Source organism: Anoplopoma fimbria, chromosome 6, assembly GCF_027596085.1.
Source record: "Anoplopoma fimbria isolate UVic2021 breed Golden Eagle Sablefish chromosome 6, Afim_UVic_2022, whole genome shotgun sequence".
Taxonomy (NCBI): domain Eukaryota; kingdom Metazoa; phylum Chordata; class Actinopteri; order Perciformes; family Anoplopomatidae; genus Anoplopoma; species Anoplopoma fimbria.
The window spans coordinates 25,546,741-25,572,576 of record NC_072454.1 but is presented as its reverse complement, the minus strand read 5'-3'; the positions used below and the strand labels follow the sequence as shown (position 1 = coordinate 25,572,576).

Sequence of the window (25,836 nt, the reverse complement as noted above, 5' to 3'; positions counted from 1 at the left end):
GGTGCTGCTGCCAGACATGGAGGGCTCTCCCCACAGGACCTGGGTCTGTCTGCAGCGGGCTGGTCGCTGCCGGAGGCCCCCCTGGGGTCTGAGCTGGAGGAGCATCTGTTGAACCTGCATGATCTCGCCTGCACCGATGACGAGCAATAAGAATAACTATATAGAAATAGCAAGTCTTCTCACTGATGGTCTCCTTTAGACTAATTTCATAGCTAGCTGGAAACAGAATACATGATTCTTTACCTATGTGCATTTCAGATACCAAGGTGGGTCAACATAGACGCTTGCAGCAAAAAGGCCCATCTAGCGTCTAAGGTATCAGAAGAAATCCAAATTGGGAAGTCTGAATTTTATCTGAGCTGTTTAAGAGGAACACCTTTACTTATATTCAACTAACTATATTTTTTTGGAGCTTTTAAACAGCAACACAATCTTGAGTGGATAAAGTTTTCTCAGGTGTAATGAAATAATTTCATTAACTAACTCTTTATAAAAAAAAATTAATATATGTGAAAACTGTAATTAATATGTTCCAAAACATACTCCTATTAGTGTTAGAAGCTGTACGTGGAAAAACATGACCAAACCAAGTCCAAGCAGTTTCAGAATCCAGTCCACATCGACTCAATAACTCAAGACCTGCTGTCTTCCTGTTGTTCACACTGCTATTCAATTAAATAGAAATTCAATCACTCAGTACTTTTGGAACTGTTTAAAATTTGATAGAAACAGGAACATAAATTATCCTAAATACGTATTTGGTAAAGTCTTGACTTCAATTTTGAGAATAATAATATATATTAGAAATATCTGCATCCAACTAATCAGATTTTCAAGACATTCAAACAGGTTGGAGGTTCATCCAGATGAGGCAGCAACATCAGTTGCAGATGACTAGCGTTCAAGGATCATTGTAATGTGAAATAGAATTTCTCATTATTAGACACAGACAACCAGGTGACCATAGGATCTTCAACATGTTCAGAAAAGTGAATTCACAGACTCGTCACCTGCTCTTGGCAGGAGATTTAAGCTGCTGTGCTCATATTTGAAATGATGCACGTCCCGGACAACAGTAAGTTTACCCAGTAGTAAGTTTCCCAGACAGTCAGTGTGTCATGACAGGGGAGTCTCGTGTTTAAAGGGGATGACGGTGGTGAATGTGATTGGTTGTTTTAGTAACAGCCTCTAACACATCCACCTATAAAGTATGATGATGTATTCTCTCTGATCCCACCCTGTATGCAGCTCTGGCCACAAAATTACAAATAATGCTTTTGGCACAGCCCCAACAATGTGCAGGGTTCACTTGATTCGGATCTGCACCACGTTATATGGGTTCATAGAGAATATATTGTTTGCCACATTCATCATCTTTGTTTGGCATGTTGTGGTGTTTACATTGGTTACTTAGCACTTACACTATTTATTTCTTAGGAATGCCATTAGATTTTGGTCATGAACCAAGATACTGGACAAATTGAAAAATATGACAAGATACAGTTAAGCCTAAGGCGGGCATGAATGAGACGTTTCTCAAAAACACGCAAAAAAATTCTAGATTGCTGCAAATGCAGATGGCTTCATGTAGATGGATCTCCCAGTAGCTCCCTGTACTTCAGTACAATTTATTTTCGTATCCCATATTTTTTGCCTTTACTACTAAAGCAGGAATAACAATGACGGAAAAATTCTGATCAACATCGGAAGAGGAAGTGCAGAGATTGCATTAAGTGAAGCAGACCTTGAAACACTCACTGCTTACTACATCTTCCGACCACCAACTAGACAAGCAGGACCAAATACCACCGCAAGCAGTGAGACTACCCCAGGAAAAGGTGAAGAGAACCTAAGCCCGCTTGACCTATTTTACTACCCAGCCTTTCTCCTGGCTAAAGTCTTGTCCCAGGAAATGAATTAAGACTAAAATAAGACATTGGCTAAACCAGCATAGGGTAATCAGAGATGTGTGGGCTCCCACTTTGTGGCAAAAAAAAAGAAATCACAGAAGGAGAACAAAAGAGAGCCATTCTCCTGAGCAGGAAAGTCTGTGCTGTGTTACCAGATTTGTGTCAGCGTGATAAGCCTGGAGAAGCCCACTGTCATTGTTGAGCGTTTTAAGTTTTATTTGGAAGTAACAGAGCAGGGACAGTGGACGCATCATTTGTAGCTGAACTGAGGTGGCTCACCGAACACTGAATTTTGGACTGCATGGATGAAATGCAAAAAGATAGACTGGTGTTAGGCATTAACAATGTCCTCATGGAAAGGCATTTGTTATCATGGGCGGTTGACAAACTGACTTTGGCAAGGGTAATTGAGTTCGAAACGTCAATGGAAATAGCATCTATGGATGCAGCTAAGCTGCCACAAAAGGGTGGAGGGACCCGTTCATAACGTTCAGGTGGTGGACTCGGACCGGCCTGCTGATGGATGTTTCAAATAAGGTCAAAATCACAGATTAGTTTATTGCCACTCATAGATACAGTTTAATAAAACTGCTGCAAGATTTGGCCTTGGCTGGGATGTGTTTAAAGGAGAGAAATTTAAAAACAATGTATATTCTGTGGCCGATAGCTCCCATGCATTTCGTTCCATTATTTTTATGGTATGGCAGAATACATTAATCTCGATTGGAAAAGGAAGCGTCGGGATTGGATTAAGGATTGCCAAAATGGAAGCCAAGCTAAGATGCAGGAAAATATGATGGATGAAATAAGACTTCAGGCTGTTTTGTACAAAGATTTTATACTATACTATGAAAATGTTATATTTGGTTTCTTTAACTATGACAAAAAATGAGGAAAGGGCGTATCATAAATCTATTCATTATTCTTGCCAAATGTTATATATATAAATGTAAATTTACAAGCCAAAGGCCTATTTTTTGAGTTTGAATTATATTTACAAACCATTAAATGCTGTAACAACAAAAAAGCTATAAAAACAAGGACGTCATGCATTGCCTTTAATATATGTTTGTAATTATACAATCAGGATTTGTGCCTTAGTGTCCTCTTTTTTTTTTTTTTTTCGCATGTGTACAGATTGTAAAGCCCTCTGAGGCAAATTTGTAATTTGTGATTCTGGGCTATACAAAATAAACTGAATTGAATTGAATTGAAATTGAATTTTTTAATATTATTTATTTATGTTTTTATGTTTTTCTATTTTTATTTTGTATTTTGTTTCTGTCTTTCCTTCTCTCCCCCTGCCATGTACGTTTGAATATATGTATTTTGCTGTCTCTTACATTTTGTAAAATTGTACATGTGAAATTGTTCAATAAAAATAAAAAAAATACCCAGCATCCCCTGCGCTAGTCGTCATTTGACCAGTTCTCCCACAATGCAACGCGCAACTGTCATGGCCGCCCACTGATGCGCTTTGCACCACATGGGTGGAAATAAACAGTTTATCTGACTGAGAAACACCTTCTTTTCTCATTAATAACACAATTAATCGCCGGCTTTGACCTCGGACCGTCCAGACTGAAGGCAGCAGCCCTCTCGTCACCGTAGCGGAGAGCAGAGGTCAGTGATGGACGCAGAGACCCCCGTCCTCCGGGGCTTCTTAACACCCGGCGAGGCGGCGCAGTGGAAGCAGGATGTGTTCACTACTGCAGGTGAGACACCATGCTGTGTGTTATTACTTCACTACACCACCGAGGGAGATTATATCCTCTAAACTTTAGAGGATATTTATTTTCTTTCTCTTGCTACTACAGGACATTTGATTTTTCTTTGAAGTAAATTATTTTTGGCTGTTGTTTGCCTGTAGAAAATGTTTTCACTTTAAATTACTCTGGAAAAACTGCAGATAGAGCCATAAGCAATTAATGAAACTGATTTTATTACTTTTATTTTTATTTATTTATGTATTATTTATAATTTTTATTTCATTTATTTCATAATTAATGTTGTTATAGGCAATACTCTATAGGCCTTGTTAGTTCCAGGTTCAATATGTGCACTAAGGTTCTTTCAATACGTTTTCAATAAACGTTGAACCATCTGGCCCTTGACTTGTATCAGTTTCTTTATTTCGGCCCTCTGTGTGTTTGAGTTTGACTCTACAGGATGTTTTAAAACACTGGTAAGTTGACATCTGACGTTAATATCAGCGATGAAGAAGTGATGGAGCTCAGGGAAACACGACGCTGGTTCCGGTGGTTCTGTAGTGACAGGTTTACATGCTGGTTACTACAGCTCAGGTAGAATCAGTTAGTCTGCGTTTCATATGGAGACGTGATGCCAGACACCACCTGTGTTTGTGGGGATGATATCAATGTGTCAACAGCAGAATACTGAATAGTTTAAATGTTGTACGTGTCGTTTCCATTCGTCGTGGGTTTATGTTGATTTGAAACTAAATGTAAACTTGTTGTTATTAATATTGGCTAACCTCAGCGTTTAGTTCTCGCCATTTACTCAATAGTTAAAAAAGTTAATAATAGTTAAAATAGTTGTTGTTTTTTTCTCTGTCTGTAAATATAATATTTCAGTTATTGTTGTTTTTTCTACTGTTTTTTTTTTTATTTCTTATTTATAATTTATTTTTCATTTCTTAGCTTGTCTTCTACTACTATGTCTCTTGTGTGCACTTTACTCTATGCTGCTGTAAGTCTACTAATAAAGGATTATCTTATTTTATCTTATCTTATCTTATCTTATCTTATCTTATCTGTCTCAAGTGTGTTTGTCTTTTATGACACTTGAGTTGAACGCTGCGCTGACAGCTTCTCCTCTTCTTAAACCAGTCCCAGTGGTTGTAACGGGACCACATGTTTCTATTGTTTGACCAGGCAGTGTATTAGCATTCAGTTGAACTGGAGCAATCCGTCAGTGAACAGATGGAGGAAACGGTTATGGCCGAGCTGTACAGTTTGACGGCAAAACCATTCAACAACAGCACCTCCTAAAACTATACGCCATGTTATTTAAATTGAAAATGGGCCAATCAGTATCCAGCTATAATAAGACGAGAGTTGTGTCAGGTGTCATTCTTTAGAGTCTTATATTAATTAAAACTTACAAGGGTTTTTCAAATGGTATGAGAAATATGGTATTTAGTTTATTATTTTGAAATCAATTTTCCCATTGAGTTATCCTTTTGTTTTGTTTTGGGAGATTCATTTCTTTGCAATACATTTTTTTTCAGTTGTCTGCATTTTTTACCCCACCCTACAATTCTAACTACCGAACACGTAAAGCTAAGATGCCGGACTCTAATGTTGTTAAATCTATGGAACTCATGCTTAAACAAATGCTTACATTTAGGGATGAGTGGGGTAAATATTGAGTTCCACAGATTAAACTACATTATGGTCCAACCTTCCCATATTTATTCAAGCAGCCTTGCTCTCTGCATAATTGCACTTTTATCTACATTTAATTGTCGTTGTTTTTGTGTTTTCTGTTCATATATATATATATATATATATATATATATATATATATATATATATATACATACATACATACATACATACATACATACATACATACTTGGGTTGTTACCGACATCTGTTGAAAATTTCATGTCAATAGCACCTTTAGAAATATATTTACTGAGAAAAGTGGTGATGAAATAAGTTATAATCACTTTGACCCAGTATAAACAATAACCAGCTTCATTCACACTGTCATATACCTTTTTGTTTAGTTATATGTTCCCACTGTGTATGATGACATTGTGTCTATGTGGTCACATGAATTGAACTGGACGAGTAAGCACATGCTCAATGTGAACTCACTCTAAGCTGTGTTCTTTCAGAGGCGGGCCCCCTGCTGGAGTCCTTGATGGAGGGGGATTTCGAGGCTGTTCTGCTGAGCCCCCAGGTGTTAGATTTGCTCACTGGAGATGACAGCTGCAGTGAGGGGGAGGACATTGAGGCCTACCTGGAGAAACGGGTCTTGCTGTACCTTGATGATGACTGCTCCAACAGGTAATACAGCAGGGAGGGACACCAGCCCTCAAATCCACTAGATGATTAAGCCATTTTTTACACTGGGAGTCAGATGCTGTTGATCCAGTCCTTTAGAGGGGGAAGAGCAAAGGCAATAAAAGTCTAGTCATCCTGATGATCTGTGTGTAAAATATCGTTGAAGCATAATGTTATCTTTGGGGTAGTGTTTGGGATAATCTTTCAAATGTATTAGACTTTAATTTTTTTTTTAAATATATATATATTTATATATTTTGTTGCCCTGTGTGGGATTGTGAAGAAACATAACACAGCACTTCCCTTCCTTAATATGCCTTTACCATTTCCAATCCAAACACAGTTATAGAAACTGACCTGGGCATTATATAATTGCATATCTAGTTTCCAAGGACTATAAAGCCTCTGTTTAAGTCCAACTGAAAATAAATTGGATCTTTATTTTCCCGTTGAGCATAAATACATATCGTGGGTAGAGTATCTTATTTTCTTCACCGTAAACGTTTTCGACAAGACACATCATTGTCGTAAAGAATCATAAGAACATAATTCTTATGTGGGAAGCATATTGCAGCCAATCAAATATTGTAGTCCATTACGATAATTGGGTAAAAGTCCAGAGCCGCAGGTGAGTCTTGCATGTAGTTACAGTTACAATAACAATTAAAAGGTAAATAGGAGTATAGACGTGGACCAGATGATGCGCCTTTGGCGGTGAAAGTAGTTGACTGTAGCACAGAGCTGTTGTTAAGTGCTTGTTTGTTCCCCTTTCAGCGCCTCTATTCTTTTAGTTCTGAATTATTCATTTTTAATAAGGACAGCTTGACATCTCCCTACTGGCTCTCAGGGTAGAACTGCCCGTGAGTAAATGTTTAATGCAGCACATATTGCTCCTCCGATTGGGTCCTTTTCCTCCCTTCTATCACCTTCCATCACTTCCCCAGCCTAATAGAAAAGCTGCTGGTGGTTGCCTGTTTTTTAAATCCCTCTAATTGCCTGTAGAGCGAAAAAGACTGTCATCACTGTGCTTTTCTAAAACATTGTGTGTGCATCTATAAATCTTGTAGAATGCTTTTCTGAATTTCTTAAAAACCTGCAAGCAGCTTTAGATATCATCTCTTCTCTCGATTGTTTCAGTCCACAAAGTCCAGTCTTGTCTCTCTTGCTGCAGGGAGCTGGCAGTGATGGCCCTGGCTGTCTCTTGTCTCCACATGTTTGCCCAGAGTAACTGGACTGGTCCTCCTGTCTCCATCCATATCTCTGACCTGCTGCCCAAGGCCCTGCTCACCTCTCAGGTACGATGCCATCTAATCACTCTCTCCTGCTAGTGTCCTGCAGCCCTGCTTTTATATAGTTTCCTTAAAAATTAAACTCACGCTTGAAGTCTGGATAAGTAACACGTAATCACTGAAATCGTGGTGACTTAATAATATTTTTTTCAATTTCGGAAAAGTCACAAGTTGCAAATTGTGAGACCTCATGAAGACATTGATATTCATATTTTCTCGGGCATTCCTGACAAACTGAATCTAATGGAGGACTGGAGTTATGCAACTTTTGTGCTCAAAATGTTTTTCTAGTTGTCACTTTTATATTCAATGTGAGCATTTCCTCTATTAGTATTCGGATCAGTTTTAGATGCATTCACAGTGTAGTAACAGTATTTTCGCATGTTAAAGCTATTTAAAACAGAAATTGGAGTGGTCCACTGTGCTCAAAGTTTTGTGATCATCCAAATGTAAAACGTTATCCAATTTTAATTAGCAGTATTGGTTATTAAGCGGCACAAATTATTGACAATTAAATCTAAACATGTCTGTAACCTAACAGGCTTACCGAGCTCATATCAGTCAGTCTTTAAATATTTTTTTATAAAATTGTCTCTATTTCCTATCGTCCAATGGTGGTTGCTCAATGTTGGCAACAGGCAACCCGATCCCCCAGGGGGCCACAGCGTGGCTCAGCGTCTGACAGTGTGATACAGTTAAAGTTACATGATCACAATTTATAAAAGAGTGTGAACATTTAATTTAAAATATTAAAAAATCTATTTAATAGCAATGTCTCATATTCAAACAAATTGTAAGCCTGTGTGTGTGTGTGTGTGTGCTTGGTGCAACTATATCATAGCACTGTGTTACTATTTAAGATTATTTTCTCATCTTTATTATCACAATCCAAATATCCATATCGTCAACTGCTCTCGTGGAGTGCAGTGCAAAGTTCAGCAGGGGATCAGCGGGAGGACATGCCGCCACCACATTCCATCCTATTCTCCTGAATGCAATATCTCAGAAACCCCTGGAGAACATTTTTTTATATTTGGCACAAACATCCACTTGGACTCAAAGACAAAGCAATAAGATTTTGGCAGTGAAAGGTCTTTCTAGTTTCCTGGTGCAGTGTATGTGAATGGCATCAGCTGATTGGAAGTCATGGACACAATATGTATGTATGTATGTATGTATGTATGTATGTATGTGTATATATATATATATATATATGTATATAGCAAAGATCTAAGTTCTGACAAAAGCTAGTTAAAGTAATCTTTATATCAATGCAGGAAAAGCATGTTGTTGTCATCCTTTCAACTGTGATATAGGATACGATCACCAATATTCAGAAGCCTATATTGAACCGATAGAGTAGATTGTTATAGCCTCGTCACACTAACATTGTAAACAACTTTTGCATAAATAAGAATGGATAAAAAAGGTTGCAGCTGGCTGGAGTAGCCTTATCAAGGTAACGACCATCACTAATAACAAGCTGGCTGTTGACTGTATTGTATTTACAGTAAATATTACATTAAAAAACAAAGTAAAACGTCAGAAGATAACAAGTACTACTCACCACTCTTTTAAGTGGTCTGATCTTGAGCTCTCAGCTGACATAGTTTGTTAACATGACGTAACAGAAGTGCTAACCCGATCCTTACAGAAGTACCAGACTGGAACTAGTAATCCTGTCTCTGGTGAACCTCTTGTTGCACTGGTTGTGGGATATAACACTTCCTCAACTGCCCCATTGATGAATACAATCACATTGACTACAATGTGATTGTATCCATGTATCTACTGTTGTTAATATGAAAAAGAAATGCTTAAACATTCTTTGGCTGCCTAAATTGTGCTTGCTTGTGCTTTCATTCTGGTGTAATACGAAAGCAAACCCAAACTACATGACTTCCTATCAAGCAAATAATGACTTACTAAGATACTTAATCACTTGATAATAATTTGTAAGGATGATGTGCATGTCGTTCCTATGTTTACTGATGGGCTATATATTAAATCTATTTGTATTTGACGATTAGAGCAGAGTAGAACCAGAGAGAGCTCCGTGCTGAAGTAGAAGTCTCCAGTAATGAAGCATCTCTGGGGTCCTAATTACACCGGGTTCAGGAGATTGCTTCCTCGTGAACGGCGGAGCTGGAGGCTGAATAGTGTGTTTTCACACCGCCATTACACCAAAAGAGACATTTCTTTTATCAAAGTAATTATTTTGGCATCAATGATTTATCTGTGCTGTCACACCAAGGAGCCAGCGGTTTAAAGCAAGTCTTCAATACATGCATGATAGCTCCGGTGAAAGGGAGGGAAACACGGCCGCTGTTGTGTGGATTTATATCCTCTAGGAACAGGAGAAGAAGTTAATGTACTCCAGAATCTAATTAATTTGGATTTTGAAAGGTGACCATGCTGATGATTGTGATTTTCACCATGGGGAAACTTGCTCATTATAACTTGCAGCTCAAAAAAAAATTTGTATTGCAAATGTTGTCATAAACATGTTGAAGTAGCAACGTTAGCATTAGATTGTTGGACATAAATCTATAGATAAGTATGAAAGGATACGGACATGATTTACGTACATTCTGTGTAAATGATAATGATTCCTGTCATTCTGTACACATGACCTCTATTGCATTCTATCCATCCTGGGAGAAGGATCACTCGTCTGCTGCTCTCCCATAGGTTTCTTCCTTTTTTTTACTACCCGTGAAAAGGTTTTAAGTTTTTCTGATGTGAGGGTCCTGGCACAGAGGATGTACATTTCTCTGTTTGTACAGTATTTGCTGTGACATTGGAATGCACAGCAGAAATGCCAAAAATTGGAAAACAAATTCAGTAGCATATGCAAATGTGTTTATGCACATGTCCGATAAGTTATGCTCATTAAAACTATCGCTATGTAATTATCAAATACAGATTTTATAGCTAGACACAACATGTGCACAATTTGAAAGTGTTTAAGGTGCCCTCGGGCTTAATGCTGGATGTTAGAAAGAGCAAACTATCAAGAGGAAACTTTGGTTTGTTTTACTTTAAACATTAATTTGATAGCTGCACTGATCAATATTTAAATATTGATAATGAAATGACCACCTCCCGATCAGTGGCTAGCTAAAGCGTCTAACATATGTTTCAGCCCGATGTTTTGGTTTTCTGATCCAAAAACTCTTTTTAAAGCTGTACTCATCAGTATTTTTCAATTCACAATGAGTATAATTACTTTGTGCAATGTGAGAAGTACTGCCTGTACAGAAGAACACACAACTGATTAACACCAACATTGTTTGTTGTAAAACCAACATTGTTTGGTCGTTGGGGCGGCTGTGGCACATGAGGTAGAGCGCTTGTCCCGTAACCACAAGGTTGGTGGTTCAAACCCCTCTACCGGCAACATGCCGAGGTGTCCTTGAGCAAGACACCTAACCCCAAGTTGCTCCCCGGGCGCTTCATTGCAGCCCACTGCTCCTCCGGGATGGTTAAATGCAGAGAAATAATTTCCCCATTGTGGGACTAATAAAGGCTTAATTATTATTATTAACAGGTATTAATAGAGCCACAGTTAACATCTGTGTTTTCCTACTATAACAAGTCTAAATGTCTGCTGTGAGAAGAACTATTGTACTGTCTTGTTGTGGTGAAGAGGATGCTAATCCTTGAGACAAAGTTTTTGATTTACCGGTCGATCTGCCTTCCAACTTTCATTTATGAGAGTTGGATTTTGCTAGTGAAAGAAGGGATAAAATGATGAATACAAGCAGCTGAAACTAGTTTTTGCCTGCGTGTGCAGGTATACTTGGCATGGTCACCTGAGTTGAGAACCTGGGTCAGACCCTGAACACCCTGGAGGGATCACATATCCCATCTTATCTCAGAACACCTTTGAATCCTCCAGTGAGAGCTGGAGGATGTGAATGGGGTACAGAGCCTGCTCTGGGTGACTGGATATCATGGCCACTCTGCTTATGACTCAGATCTGGATAAACAGCTGACAATGGATGAATAACTGTAGTGCATAAGTCACTGTATTCAAAGGTAGACATGTTTAATTGCTTCTGGGCTTTACTATTTGAGTGTGCAACGGTGTGTATAAATAAGCAAGCTTTCAGTACATAAACTCTTCACTAAAGTGTGTTTGAATGGTGTGCCTCTCCAGGCTGCTTGAAGGATCCTTCCCTGGCAGAGGCAAAATCATTTATTTTAACCATCATTTTCATAACTCTTCAACAGCTGTAGTTACAGACCTTTTATTAGAGACGATTAAACTAATTTGCATATTTTTGACGGCAGTCCCAGACCCTGGTTGAGGCCATCCACTCCAGCCTGCTCCTGGATGGGGAGTCTGTGTACAGCCTGGTGGCCAACCCCTTCCTCCTCCTGCTGGCCAGGGTTATTCTCACCAAGTGCTCTTCCAAGATGGAAAGCCTCCAGGTAAGACTGTCCTCCTGTCACAACCACCCCTTCCTTATTCATAATCTTTGCTTAATGTTAACTCTGGCCCTAAAATAACATCTGAGCTTTTATAATGCCAAAGTATCTATCTGTGCATGTGCTTCTAACCTCATCCGGCAAGCCTAGCCTGTTTAGGCTGTTTAGTGTATTGTATATGTATATTCTTACTGACATCACAAGCCCTTTTGGGTACTGGTTTTAAAATAATTTCTGAGCTCTCAACTCAATTGGACGTGAGATGCAGTCAACAGAGACCTGTTATCCTAACGTTGTCAAAAGAAATTACAACTGATCTTTCAAACACTGCAGAGACATCAGTCACTAAATGATCATAGTGGCCCTTTTAGGATGATCATTTATGTTGTCTTATGTGGCTAAGCTTTTTTCCCAGAAGCATTGCAGCTTCTTTTCAGAAGGCTATAATTGATAAACTAACTACAGATTGGAAATTAATTGGAGCAGTGTTTAAGTCTGACTGAAAAAAACCCTCCAGACTTTTCACCTTGTGACATCACAGGTTAAAGGTACAATAAAGCAGGGCTTCTCAATCTTTTGTAACTTAAGTCCCACTTCTGATGTTAAGACAATTTCCAGGTCATTTTAACAATGGGGTCAATGGGGTTTGACTTGAATTTGGAACCATCGTAAAGTGGCCATTTAGTTTTTGGCACTTCTGCACTGGCTTCATTTCCCAGCATAGAGGTCGCTGCTTGGTTGTAACATTTTTCTTTACAAAACAGATCTTTTTCATGTCGCTGCATCTGAGGGAAAAATAACGAGCTAACAGTTGCAAAACACCAAGCTGGCTGTCTTTAGATGATGTGTTGGCATTGGCGTGGTGATATCAGAATGTTACAGGTCTTTGAATTCATGCTTTGTTTGAATTACTAGGTATATAACTCATGTGAATTCTTGAGCACATTTAGAAAATAGAAATAACTAGCTTGTAAATAACCAGAAAAGAGTTGTTTGATTTAATATATCAATTTGGCAGTATCTCTGTCGTCATAGAGGCTCATTGTCTCTTACTGAGTTTCCAGCAGACAGGTTATTAAAGAAGAGCCACTTAACAAGCTCAGTTTCTTGGCTCCTTTTTCCCATTTGCATACAGTACTATATATAAACATCCAAAATCTAAACGAGGGTAAACACGCTCTTAGCCCATGTTACAGCAGAAACTATGGAGGGAGACGGAGAAGTTGTGCCAGTCAGGAGAGAGATAAACATGTGTGTGCTGCTTACATGATGAATGTTTGTGTGAACATGCTCAGTTAGAGTGTGTGCGTGTGTGTGTGCGTGCGGGTGGATATTGAGTCAGTGAGACGGACAATTAAACCTCCATGTAACCACCCAGCAGAGGATGGGGTCATCTTGCATTGGAAATGAGGCGGGAGATATCCTCCCTGACACACAAATATGATTTGTACATGGTTCACTTCCACTCTACCAGTGCAGAACAAGAACACGAGGGTACAGGGGGTAAGGGGGTTTTGGTGTAAGAGGAAATATAGCACTTGCATGGCCGCAAGACATTCATATTTTCTCTCCCTGCCGCTTTGTGTTTTGGTCAGACCCAAAAAGCAATGGAGTTGGCTGTTTTTAGTGTGTGGTCAGCACTTGGCTCCAGCATGCAGAACTCTGGATGTTAGTTTTATTTGTGTTAAAAGTGGCCCCAAGCTGCATTTTCTTGTAATGTGTTTCTTTTCTCGTTTTTGTTTATGTGCATGTTTAGCTCCTGCCATGGTGGACCCTGCGCTATGTCAGCCTGCACCAGCAAATCCTGGAGGCCCGCTCTCCACAGCTCTTACAATTGGCCCAGAGCAGCATTGACAAAGGTTTGTGAACACTATAATGTGAACATCGATACACTAGGAGTGAAATGGCACACAGAAGTTGCGGTTTGGTGCTTACCATGACTGTGTCATGGTCAAAGACAGACACTGTTGGGGATTGAAGCAGCATTTTGCCCTCTCACAACATTTGCTAAGTATAGTCACTATAACATTAAGGAACATTTCAAACACCTGTGTATTACACTGCACACTTTCACAAAGGGTAACAGGACACAACAGGCAATAAAAACTAAAGAGCATCTCTAATGCTATGAAATTGATAATAACAAATAAATAAAATGATTAAAAAAAACACAACCTGTGTGTTGAGTGTTGCAATTAGTTCCAACTTGGCTATATGCCCATTTATGCCAGTTGCTTCAGTAATTGTTTTATCCTGGTCTGCTTTGTGTTTGAAAGCAGAGGAATAATGAGTTGGGCTCCGGATTGCTTTTTCCTCGTCCCACATCTCACATGTTTAATGTGTTTCCATTCACTCTCTTGTTCAGTCATTCATTCCCTGAGCGAATGATAGCCGTTTACTGGGACAATCTGCTCCACTGCATGCTATTTGGGTGTTCCAATCACAGTGAATTGCAGCTTGAGGGTTTGAGTCTATGTGAACTGGGATGTTCATACGGATGTGTTGGTGGGGGTGTGTAGCGTCAGGTGTTGGTGAGGCAATGACAATGTGCTGTACTGCTGCTAAAGTTGAATCTGGTTGAACTAGTTTGCAGGGTGACCCTGCTTCTGCATTGGCACTCCTTTACCGCCACCTGACCGGCACCATTCACATGAATGAAGGGCAGAGCTGATATCGGCCAGAACACTGCCTTCGGTTGCCTAGTGGGTTTTGTGGCCATATGATTTGATCAGATCAGATGAATCGTTCTGGGCTGGGGTCAACCATGGCTGAGGTCAAATAGAAAATGTAGTTTTTTCTAAAAAAGCACAGTATTTATTTTTCCATTAATCGATGGAATAAGCTGTATTAAACTGTTTTTATAATTATTTGATAGCTGCAGCCCTCAACTAGTAAGTTTATTAGACTTTATTTCAGCACCAGGCGCTGTCCACTGAATGATCTTAATAACCTATATAACATGAGGCATGGATTAATGTTAGGCTAGATGATACGTCATAATCATTGGGATTTACATGAGTCTTTGTTTTGATGCTGTCACCTACAGCAGATGTTGAGTTTTGCGTCATCAGGGGACACTTCAGACGTTTGTGTAATTATTTATCTATTTCCCATCTCTGCGGCTTTGCTTGCTTAAGTGTATTGATTAAAGGCAGAAGGTGTGTTTGTTGGAGTGCAGTCTTCTGATTCATCCTCTGAAGAACATGACAATTTGTGTGTACAATCTTCATAGTAATCCCTAATAGTTGTTGAGACATTTCATTGTGGATCCAAAGTGGTGACCCCACAACCAGCATATCCATCCCTAGAACGGCGCTATCATTGCTGAGTGTTGCAAACGATGATGACTTTTTGTCCATTGTGATGAAAAACATGAATTCTACTCTGTCCTCTTTCACAGTGCTGAAATGCCAGTCTCTGTTGCTGAAGCAGAGAAACTTGGCTATCCATTTTCACCTGGAGTGTGTCTACACCAGTCTGACCTACTATGATTACCAGCCAGCCAAGGAACACATCAAGAAGGCCCAGGAGCTCTCAGGGCTGAATATCAACATGGCTGGTACGTAAAGTACAGCATCATCTGTTGGACGTGAATAATTATTAAAACGCACAAGAAGATGTTTTCATACCTGCTAATAATCCTTCTAATGCCGGGTTCACACTGGATGCAGAAGTGCCGCCATTGTTTGAGAAGCACTGACCCTGTCCTTAACCGCCAAATGTTAACCAGTTGGGTAGTTCACGCAGGACGCAGCGGTGTGGAGCTCTGTGGCCAGATCACCATCTTCCATGATGGATCGGGTGCTTCTGCATATAGTGGAACCCGGCGTGAGCCAATATTGATCATATCGATTGTATGTAACCACTGACTGTATCTGGTTAATAAAGGTGCTCTTGGCAAACGGACCCATTTCCAGCAAAAGTACTTGGCTCAGCTCATTCTTGAGGTCAAGAGAAAGCAGGACCAGCCTGGCTGTTTGGATGATGAGACCAGTCCCACCCCCACTCCTAAGGCCAGCCTGCCCAAGGTATGTGCTTCTGTTGTCTTCTTTCAACTTTGTGTTTTTGATACTTAATTTACCGCTTTGAACCTTCTTTTGTTCAGATGACTGAATGTTGAGCTCTGTTTCAACAAACCTTCCTTCATATACAGTGGGTGATTTAAGCAGGGACGTGTCCAACTGTGCTGTGCAGTGATAAATGGTGCTGGACACAGAAACAAGAGAGTTGTTCATGTGGCGGTTTGCTAGAAGTACGGTGAACAATACAAACCTCCCCTGTTTAAAATAAACGAATAGCTGATAAATAAATGCTAAAATGAAACCAAACCAGTGACCGTTCTTTCAAAAGTGACAGATTGACCTAAAAGTCACATATTGCACGGAAAACTCTGGTTTCATGAACCCTATTCCTGTTTCTACTGGTAATTGAAAAATTTGCACAATACCACCTGAAGACACATTAGTTTATCAAAAAGGTGAATAGATTCTCTTATTATGCAAGTACATGGACACTAGAGAATGTGTTATATTGGCAGGTATGAGACGAACCCAGGCCCCTCTTGCTGTGAGGCGACAGTGCTAACCACTACACCACCGTGCAGCCCACTGTAAATTATAACACAGTTAAAACATTGTTACTTGGTATCTTGTATGTAGTGCTTCTTTGTAAAGCTAGTTGCTTCAGTTAGTAGCAATTTTTAAAATGTATCACTAGTGAAAGTTATCAGTAAAAGTGAGATGAAAAATGAGCCAACCACTAACCATCACCCATTTTCTAGAAAACACCCTCTAAGCCGCAACATGTATTAGGAATTCAACCTTAAAGCTGTATGTCTTTTAATGGTTGTGGCTGCATGCAGTCACTCAAAAATATGTAATTCTTGATCTGAAAACGAATTCCCGCCAACTTTGCCGCTCTTAGTTATTTTCTTGTGCAGTGGTTTATGGCTGCAGCATGCATGTTCAAATCTGACTGTGTGTCTCCATGTGCTTACAGGACTACAGTCTGGGTGATGAAACCCGGCTAGATAACATCAGTTTAGCGGAGCCAGATCAGTATGAGCTACCTGACCTCAGCGCTGAAGAGCAGGGCGTCATTCTGGGGCTCTGGTAAGTCTTCTATGTCTTTCTGGATCTCAGTTTAAATCACAGTTGTGTTTAAAAAATACATTTTGAAAATAAAGACTGTATATGTTCAGTTCATCACAAGGAAAGTCCTTCTATATCATGCTAATCTACCAGTTGTGAACCTGAACTACAGGAAAAACTGAAGATGGTCTTACAAAAAATTGGGGGTCAGGGCACCCTAGTAGCCCATCCTTTAGAACGACCCATGGATCAAGGCTAAGTCCTTACCGCAGCCATCCTGGTTCGATTCCAGCCGGGTCCCTTTTCTGCATGTCATCCCTGCTCTTTCTCCCCTGCCTGCCTTGTCTTTCACCAAGCTATCACTATCACTCAATCAAATTGCCCCCAAAAATGTTTTTTAAAAAACAACACAAAAAACGAAAAAAAAGGACTTGAGTTTATTCCTTGCCTCTCACATTAGGCCTTCAAAGCCTTCAGAAATGTCCTTTTGCCCTTATTTCACACACCGAGTTCACAACATCTTGAAAAACATGTTAACCCTTTTTAAATGGTCATAACACATAGCCATTCACTGTATGATTATTTAGTCATTGGTTATTTGTTTCACAGTCAGATTGTGTTTACTTTTTGTCATCAGACATACGGTTCAGATCCTTTTTACTCTTAATACATCGTTTTGGCTCAAATCGTGGCAAATCTTGTGCTGGTTTCAGACAACGGACTTGCACATTTGACCATAACAGCCTAAAAGTGAGAGCAACTGCCCCATTGGCAGGAATTTTGAATCAGACCAATGGAATCTGTAGGAGAACAATGTGTTCCAGTTTTCTTACCTTCCTTCCACGCTCACATTTTTGACTCTACACACAAATTTGTGGTCCTAACTCCTCATGCAAAAATATCTAAGAGATAGGTGTTATGGTGCACCTCAGTTTAACCTCTATGGAAAGACCTATTTGAGCGAGTTGTCACTTTGAAGTTGCCATCACAATGGCAACCTATGATTAACCAGCAGCAGCAGGGGCAATAGTAGTAGTATCATCAGGCTGATGGCCTTCAGGAAGAAACTGTTATTGCGTCTGGTTATTTTGGCGTACAGGATTCAGTAGAGTCTACCAGAGAGGAGAAGCTGGAACATTCGTTGAAGGGCCTGCAGTTATGTTACCTGCATGTTTCCTGAACCTGGGGGTGTATAAATCCTGGGTAAAGGGCAGGCTGGCACCAATAATCTCCTCTGCAGTCCTGAATGTCTCTTCTAGTATGTTCCTGTCCTTTTTGGTGGCTGTTCAAAACCACATAGTGATTGGTGTGCAGAGAACAGACTGGATGATTGCAGTGTAGAATTAAATCAGCAGCTCTTGGTTAAACAAGTACCTCCTCTGCAGGGCCTTTTAAGGTCCAGTGAATGTCAATGGAGCAGTCACTGAGATTGCTAGGAGATGATTGATAAGCATCAGGGCTGTTTAAATTAATGGTGGATTTGCACACCAAGAAATTGTCAAAGATGATTCTCTTGTACATCTTGAGTCTTCCCGAGATTAAAAACAACAGATTACTGCAGAAAGTTAAATAAATACTCCATTCTTATTACTGGATCCAAGAAGAAAAAAAGCCCATAGTACGTATCACTTCGTTGATACACAGGGTAGGCTTGTATGCAACTGTGATGTTTACAGGAGACGTACACTTATTAACTGATAATGGTATTTTGACTGTTACATTTGTAGAGTCCAGCCGGGGTTTGAGATAATTTCAGCTGTGTCTCACGCCTCTTTTATATGTTTAAAGGATACACCTGTGTTTCCTCTCTCATAGCTTCTCCGGCAAGCCTCCTCGATCCTCAATCCTCGCTCCTGGCTCCTTGACATACATTTTAGGAATTAGAATGTCCTTCAAGATGGAGTGTTGACATCGATTTCCAGGTCACAAACTGGAGGAGCGAGGAATCTAATCGAGGTGGCACAAAATTGGGAAATGAGAAGGACCCCACGTGTATCTCACTCTAACTTTCGCCTACAGGCCCCAACGCTCTTTATCAGATAGTTCTCTGAAATCTTCAGCTAATACAGATACATGACAATCACTGGCTGGCTTTTATGGTCAGTGTAGTAAATCAATTCAAAACAAATTATTGGAATCAATCTTCTTCAGCAAACTATGTGATTTATTTATTGAATTTTAACGTATCCCAAGTTCACGACAGAGTAAAAGTAGAGGTTAATTTAAGTCTCTAGTCTCATGCAATGAAAAGGAATGTAACCACAGTAAAGCTTTAACGTGGAATTAAATTGGTTGGGTTTGTCCAGATTTGCAGTTTATCATATTAGAGACTAATTATGGCACTGTATGCCCCTTTGCAAGGTGTGTCAAGAGTTGCTTCCCACACTAACAAACACACACGTATAGATTCATACACTTTCAGTAAGATGGTCAGAATGTTATCTTTCCTCCCATACAGGCTATCCCTCTTATTATTGGATTTATAAACATATCCATGTAGAACACCTCCATATTGGACTATACAAGAGTGAAACCTTCAGAATTCCCTTCTACAGCTGCATCTTTAGGCCCCTTTAGCCATCTGTCTACTGTCTCCTTCTGATGCACTGCCTGGAGGATTGAATGTTTAGTAGTTGGCAACCTTTCTTTCTAAAAAGTAATGCCAATGCAGAAGTGCGACTCTTCTGGTTGCAAAAGGAAGACTGGTTGTATAGAAGTCTATAACAAAAAGACCCCATACCTTAGTAAACATTGTAAAAAATAATTTTAAGTCTTCTGCAATATAGCATTATTGTAAAAACTTTTAATTATGGTCCCATTTAGAATAAAATAGACGATAAAACAAGGTATTCTATAGGACCTGGCTACCTGTCTTGGAGTTGTCCATGTTTTTGTCTTAGAACTTTTACCCTTTTCACAGTGTGTTTGAAGTTCATGAAAGTTAATCGTTACATTTTGATGGCAAAAAACAACTTATTCAATGTTCAGTTGAACTTAGTTCCATCCTCTGCTGTCACTTGTATTACTTAAAATCATGATGGCGACGGCCAAAATGCTGAACTCAAGGCTTCAAAACCATACTCCACAAACCAATGGTCTATGTCACGGTGACTATATGAGGAGCCGTATAGGCCATTATTCAAAATTACTTATAAATTGCCTCCCACATTCTTAACTGAGTATCTTACACACACATAAAAAGCTCTTACATACTGCGTTTATGCTCACATACACAAAAAAAATTCTCTCGCAAACTCAAAAACTTTTCTCGCATTCACTATTAAACCTCTTACACACATAAAGCATATGTAAGACCTTTTTATGTATGTGTAAGAGATTCAGTTAAGAATGTGGGGGCCATTTCATATGTATGTGCAAGGTAATTTGAATAATGGCCTATACGGCTCCTCATATGACTACATCCCCTTCTTATATACACTATGGTGTTAAGGGGTGTAAAGTGTGAATGGTATGAAAAGGACTTAGTAAACTGCTTGTATTGTAATAAAGCTGCCGGAATTTTAATACTTTGTTAAAAAATAATTGAAAGATAGACTGGTTATGCACATAATGTCCCTGTAATCCAAATCCTTAAATCTGGAAGGAAGTCAACCTCTTTAAGACAAAGCCTGACTTTCTGGCAGCACATGCTCTTAAATTTAACGATATACTTCAACAATGATTCCATCAAGGCTTAATATATTTCATCGTAACGCACTTCTAAGAAAATATTCTTTTTTTGCAGATTTTTTTAAATTATATTTATTAATTGATGATTATTAAAAACTTAAATTCTGTAATTATTCTGCTGACATAATATGATTAAAAAAATCATAACAAATTTTAAAAAAGACATCACATAAAAGCCAATCTTTACAAATCTGTTTAAAGATGTGATTTATAGCATCACTGATGTTGCAAGCCTTATCTCCTCAGGCAGGTTTATTCCAATGTCGAGGGGCCCTGATCGCAAAAAAAAAGTCATCTTTAGTTTTGAGTCATGTCTATTTAACAGCCAGAAGGGCCCCAACCGAGGATATAAGGCTGCCAGCTGTTTCACTCAGGGTCAACATTTCTGCTATATATCTTAGCCAGAACCAGACGTGCTTTAAAAGTAGTGATGAAACGAACAATTGTCGATCCGTGATCTGTACAGTTCCTTTGCTACGTTATTTAAAGTTAACTTGGCTCTCCTCTTACCAGCGGTTGGCAGCACAGTTCTCTTGGCTAAATAACTGAGCTAACAGCATACAACATAATCATACACATAGACCTATTATAATGAAATTCATGACCGTGCATGCTGCTCAGATTAATCGCAGTGAACGGCTCTTCTGCCAACATCACAGGGTCTCTGCTTAGCACAGTCCTGCTAATAATAGAGCTAACAGTTGATGTACGGAGGGTCCATTTAGTTACATTTTACTACGTTCAAGCTCTAAATAGTAAAAATGGGTGTTGGGCCAAGGTAAAGTACAACGTTGTGGATGTATTCAAATGTTATCTTGTAAAAATAATTTTTTTGCAATAAACATCCATTGGCCAAATACTTTAATTGGGAACAAATAGTCTACATGCAATTTTAATGAAAGCCCCCTTGGTCTCAGCTGTACTTTGTGTTTATTAGGAATTAGCAAATGTTAGCATGCTAACATGCTAAATGTTGAACATGGCAAACATTATACCTGCTAAATATCAGTGTTCAGCATTGGCATTTTGATCATGTTAGCATGCTGACTGTAGCATACAGCTTCACGGAGCTGCTAACATAGCTGTAGACTCTTAGTCTTGTTTCATAATGTATACTGTTGACCAAGAGTGTTGTCTTGCAGCACTGACTTCCAGAAGAATAACCCTGTCCACAAACTGACTGAAGAGGAACTCCTGGCCTTCACATCGGTAAGTAATTGATTTTTGTTTGTGTGACACTGTAGTTACGGATGCCCTGTTTTTGTCCTATTGCCCGTAAAACTAAGTCAGAAATACGTGATGTAACAGATTTCTGTGCATTTCTAATTTACAGTTTTGCCCTTTAAATGAGAAGTCATACATTAAATTGCAATGATGTGTCCGTTGATGACTCTTTTCTTTGAACATCACTCACTTTTATTAAAATCCCAAAGCCCCTATACTTTGAACAATATATGAATTTTAACTATGGCTGACCAATTAACAAATTCAGACCAACATCGTTATGTAATAGAATACAATTTTTAAATCGCAGAGGCTTTGATTTAAAAATATATTTCTATGATACACAATCTCAACCAACCACAAGGTTGGAAACACTTTGCCCTGTGGGCTTCACATGCACACACTGTGCCCCCCGCCCCACGCAACATATGCGGATCAGAGAAGATGATGAAGAAAACAACTTATATACTGTATGACTATATGAATGAAAATGGCCACGGCCTGGTTTAAGTGCAATCCAAATGTTCACATATCAACTTGGTGTAAGAGTAACAGTACGTCGTTGAGCGAGAGTGTGGCGGTGGATGAGCTTAGAGCAGGCAGGTGTTGGCAATCGGAGTAAATAAGAAATTAACAGTAAGGTTTCATCTGTTAGTAGATGTACAGTCTAGGTTTCAGTTCATCAGTGATTAAACACTGCACCTCCTCAAGAAAGAAGTTCCCAACATCTTGATTCTCAACTGCTGGATAAAGTGAAGGGGGTTAGCTCTGAGGTCCTGAAGCAGGAATGGTTTGACATGTTTATTATTCATAATGAATCATGCATCATTTTCTCTAATGTCATGATAGCAAGTAGGCCTTGCATGAAAGAGCAGTTTATATGTTGGCTGTATCCAGGATTCTGTCAAAGGTCACTTATCTGGGAGTGCCCCTTCACTGGACCCTGTCCTTCAAGAAGCATCTGAAAGAAACGGCAGCAAAGGACACGACACAACCGGATTTGTAAGCTTGTAGGCTCAAAATGGGGAGTCCCTACACAGTGAAGCTAAGCATTCGCCCTTGCATACTCAGTAGCAGAATACTGTGCCTGTCTGGTCCAAGTCCCACCATACACACCATGAATCACAACAGGGACACCAATACGGCACATAACACAGCTTAGTCCGTGGAACAAAGCTGCAAAACTAGATGCTTTACCTACCCCTCTATTGTCAGTTTTGCTCCTGTCAGCGTCTTTTCAAAATAAAATTACTCCTGAGCTGCCTGAAACGGCTCCATTGAATTCTCTCCTTCACTTCCGTAACATTATGACCTCATAATGTTACGGAAGTGATGTAAAACTTCTTCCGGCTAGTTTGGCCCTAAAACAACAAAAGAGAGAGACGCAGCTGAATATCCGGAGGAAGAGTTTTTTGAAATGTGAAATGTTGACCTATCGTAACAGAGCGGGCTAGCTGACCAATCAGGGCAGACTTTGCTTTCTGGTGGGAGGAGCAAGTGCTACAACGAAGCGTTTCAGAGAGAGGGTGAGAAGAGGTGCTGCAGGACAGCCAGGATGAGAAAAACAAGGCAGATTATGAGCATTAACGCATGTAAACATGTTGTAACTGTAACTTGAGATAAAAATATGCACCCGGAAAATAGCATAATAGAGCCTGTTTAAGTCCAACTTTTGATGTGCAAGAACTTCTTAGTAAAAATAGTGCATATAAAATAACACTTTTATTCAAAAGGACTCATGGTGCTGTTCAGGTCATCTCAGAATAACTGTTAAGCTGAAAAAAACTCTTTCCTGAACCTATGCCTTATCCCAATTCCTATGATCTGGGTTCTGTTCATTCTAGCTTGTCTTATTATTCATATATCAGCTAATGATGCTATCCAAATGATGGGCTGGGAGATCAGTTTGAACAGTGAGCTTGGATGGAAAATCTGCATGTGGCTGCTGGCTCTGTGAGCAGGCATCTTCCCAGCCTACATGTAGATCCAGGAATCTGCAGGCTGGTTAGATGGTTGTCACATGTCTAGCTGTCTTCATCGGAACAATATTTCACTTCCCTTGAGGACCTTCTGGAGCTAATATGTCTGTGATCACCTGACATATTATATGATCCTTGAATGTTGGAGCGAAGCTGGAGAGAACTACCGTTTTGCTATCATGCGAGAAGGGTCTCAGACTCAAACACAACTAGAAGAGCTCCTAAGTAAGTCAGACATGGACAAGAAAACCATCTTTTTCCAAAGTTTGCCACACGCCGGTCTCCACTGCACGTATACTATGGAGTTCAGGCTATCTGTCATTTAACGGCAACATGCTTTTTTTTTTTTTCTTCTTCCCCTAAACAATCTACTGACTGTGGTACACAGAAATGCAATGACACATTGTTTGTTTGTGGCTAATTATGTAGGAACATTATATCTGTTGTACCACATACAGCGGCTACGGTTGAATAAAATAATCAATGGAGAAGCCATGCAAACCCCAAAATAATAATTATTCATAATTATAACGAATGTACAGTTGTTGATATATATTAAGGTCTTTATAAAATGAGAACATACTCTGTATTTATTATTTGTCCAGTATTTCATTCACACAGGAGTATACGAAAATAGACTATTCATTAATTGAATTACCAGAAAATATGCTATATTGTGATGTGTATTGTTATTGAGATATGAAATAACCTTTATCAGGATAGAAGATTTTGGCCATATCGCCCAGCCCTAAAGTTACTCATGAAAATGAATCAGGTTATGTCATCTCCTAAGGCAACACCTGATTACCAAACATTGGTGGATTTTCTTCTGATCCCGTTAAAGAAAAGAGGTAGTAGAGTCAGTCAGAGGCTTCAGTCAACAAAGGCATGGGTTAATACAGCTGATCAAACCACCAGCTGCTGGAGGTCAAACAGAGGATGTTGTGACCCCACCTATGTCCAGCTTCCACCTTAAGACAGTTAGGCATTACAATACAGCATATTCCTGATCCCCCTCCACAGCATGGTTGGCTCATAAATCAAGACTGAGCTGAAGCTACATGTCTTCTTTAAAAGAAAAATATGGATTTTGGAAATGCCAAGTCAGGAAAAATGTATAAGACCCTATGAAGGTTAATTTGTTACCCTGACTTGTGTTTAGCGATAAATCTATGCTCAGTCCAGCCTTCTACTTTATTTTTGTAGAGTATGTTATTGCATCATTGACATGTCATTGTTTTCAAATTTAAAGCAGTTTAAGTAATATCAAGTATGTCTCAATTTTATTAGGACAATATTGTGCAAGTGCACTTGCACATCACACATTTTTGTCCCAAAACATTATACTGTTAATGCTTGTATTAACTGTTGATGCTTGTAATTGCAAAGGCACAAATGATGGAAATAAAAAAAACGAATTCAGTATAGTTGCTTATAAAGATCAGGTAAAAAAAACATCGATACTACTTTTATTCCATAATTATTTCTAATTGGTTCCATTTTGCCATCTTTTGCGATTGCTTCAAAGCTACAGTCAATGAAACTTACCTGCTTGTCTTTCAAATAAAAATTCAACAAATAAAGTCAGGGAGTTTTCCATATTGGCTGCTTAAAGGCTTTAAACCTACTGTAACGGCTCACATGGTAAATTCAGCATATTGTACATTCTTCATTGGAAGAAAAGCCACTGCAGGGCTGTCACCCTTCTCTGCTTCAAAAAGTAAAAATATCTTGACAACATGTCATAACTCTAACCACTGTCAAATGATAGACTAGCACCAACTGTCAAATAAAGTATACAAATATCATATATTTCAAGCAAGTTATGATTTCTTAGCTTGGATTTTTTTTCTTTTTTTGTGGTTTATGCAATTTTGCAGATTAAGGTTCAAGGACAAAAAAAACAACTAATTTGCATTTTTTTAATTTTGTATCAAAAGTATTGAAATTGTGAATATCTTTGTTATTTTCTGATGATCACAAAACTATACTTGTACATTTCTTTTTTTAAGAAGATGTATGTCTTAGGAGGGGTGGTTTTCCAGTGTGGGTCAACTTTTAGTCTCCTGAACGGATGGTCATTCTCTTTAATCAAACCACGTTATAAAACTGCCTCGTATAGATTAACGTGTAGAAAAAAACATTAGGAGACGCAGTGGCAGCAATGGCTTTGTCTTAGTTTGTGG

At 39.2% G+C, this 25,836-nt stretch overlaps 1 protein-coding gene across 1 annotated transcript in view; it reads left to right on the top strand.

Annotated features, from left to right (window-relative positions):
• Positions 1 to 3,333: 3,333 nt before the first annotated feature.
• The window catches only part of ttc27 (tetratricopeptide repeat domain 27), a 47,505-nt gene continuing 25,002 nt past the window's right edge, over positions 3,334 to 25,836 (top strand). Inside the window, exons 1-9 of the mRNA XM_054600581.1 lie at positions 3,334 to 3,625; positions 5,776 to 5,947; positions 7,116 to 7,239; positions 11,530 to 11,670; positions 13,424 to 13,526; positions 15,068 to 15,226; positions 15,556 to 15,695; positions 16,666 to 16,778; positions 21,590 to 21,656. Coding sequence (XP_054456556.1) covers positions 3,541 to 3,625; positions 5,776 to 5,947; positions 7,116 to 7,239; positions 11,530 to 11,670; positions 13,424 to 13,526; positions 15,068 to 15,226; positions 15,556 to 15,695; positions 16,666 to 16,778; positions 21,590 to 21,656 — 1,104 coding nt within the window. The 5' untranslated portion in view covers positions 3,334 to 3,540. The remainder of the gene's footprint in view (positions 3,626 to 5,775; positions 5,948 to 7,115; positions 7,240 to 11,529; positions 11,671 to 13,423; positions 13,527 to 15,067; positions 15,227 to 15,555; positions 15,696 to 16,665; positions 16,779 to 21,589; positions 21,657 to 25,836) is intronic.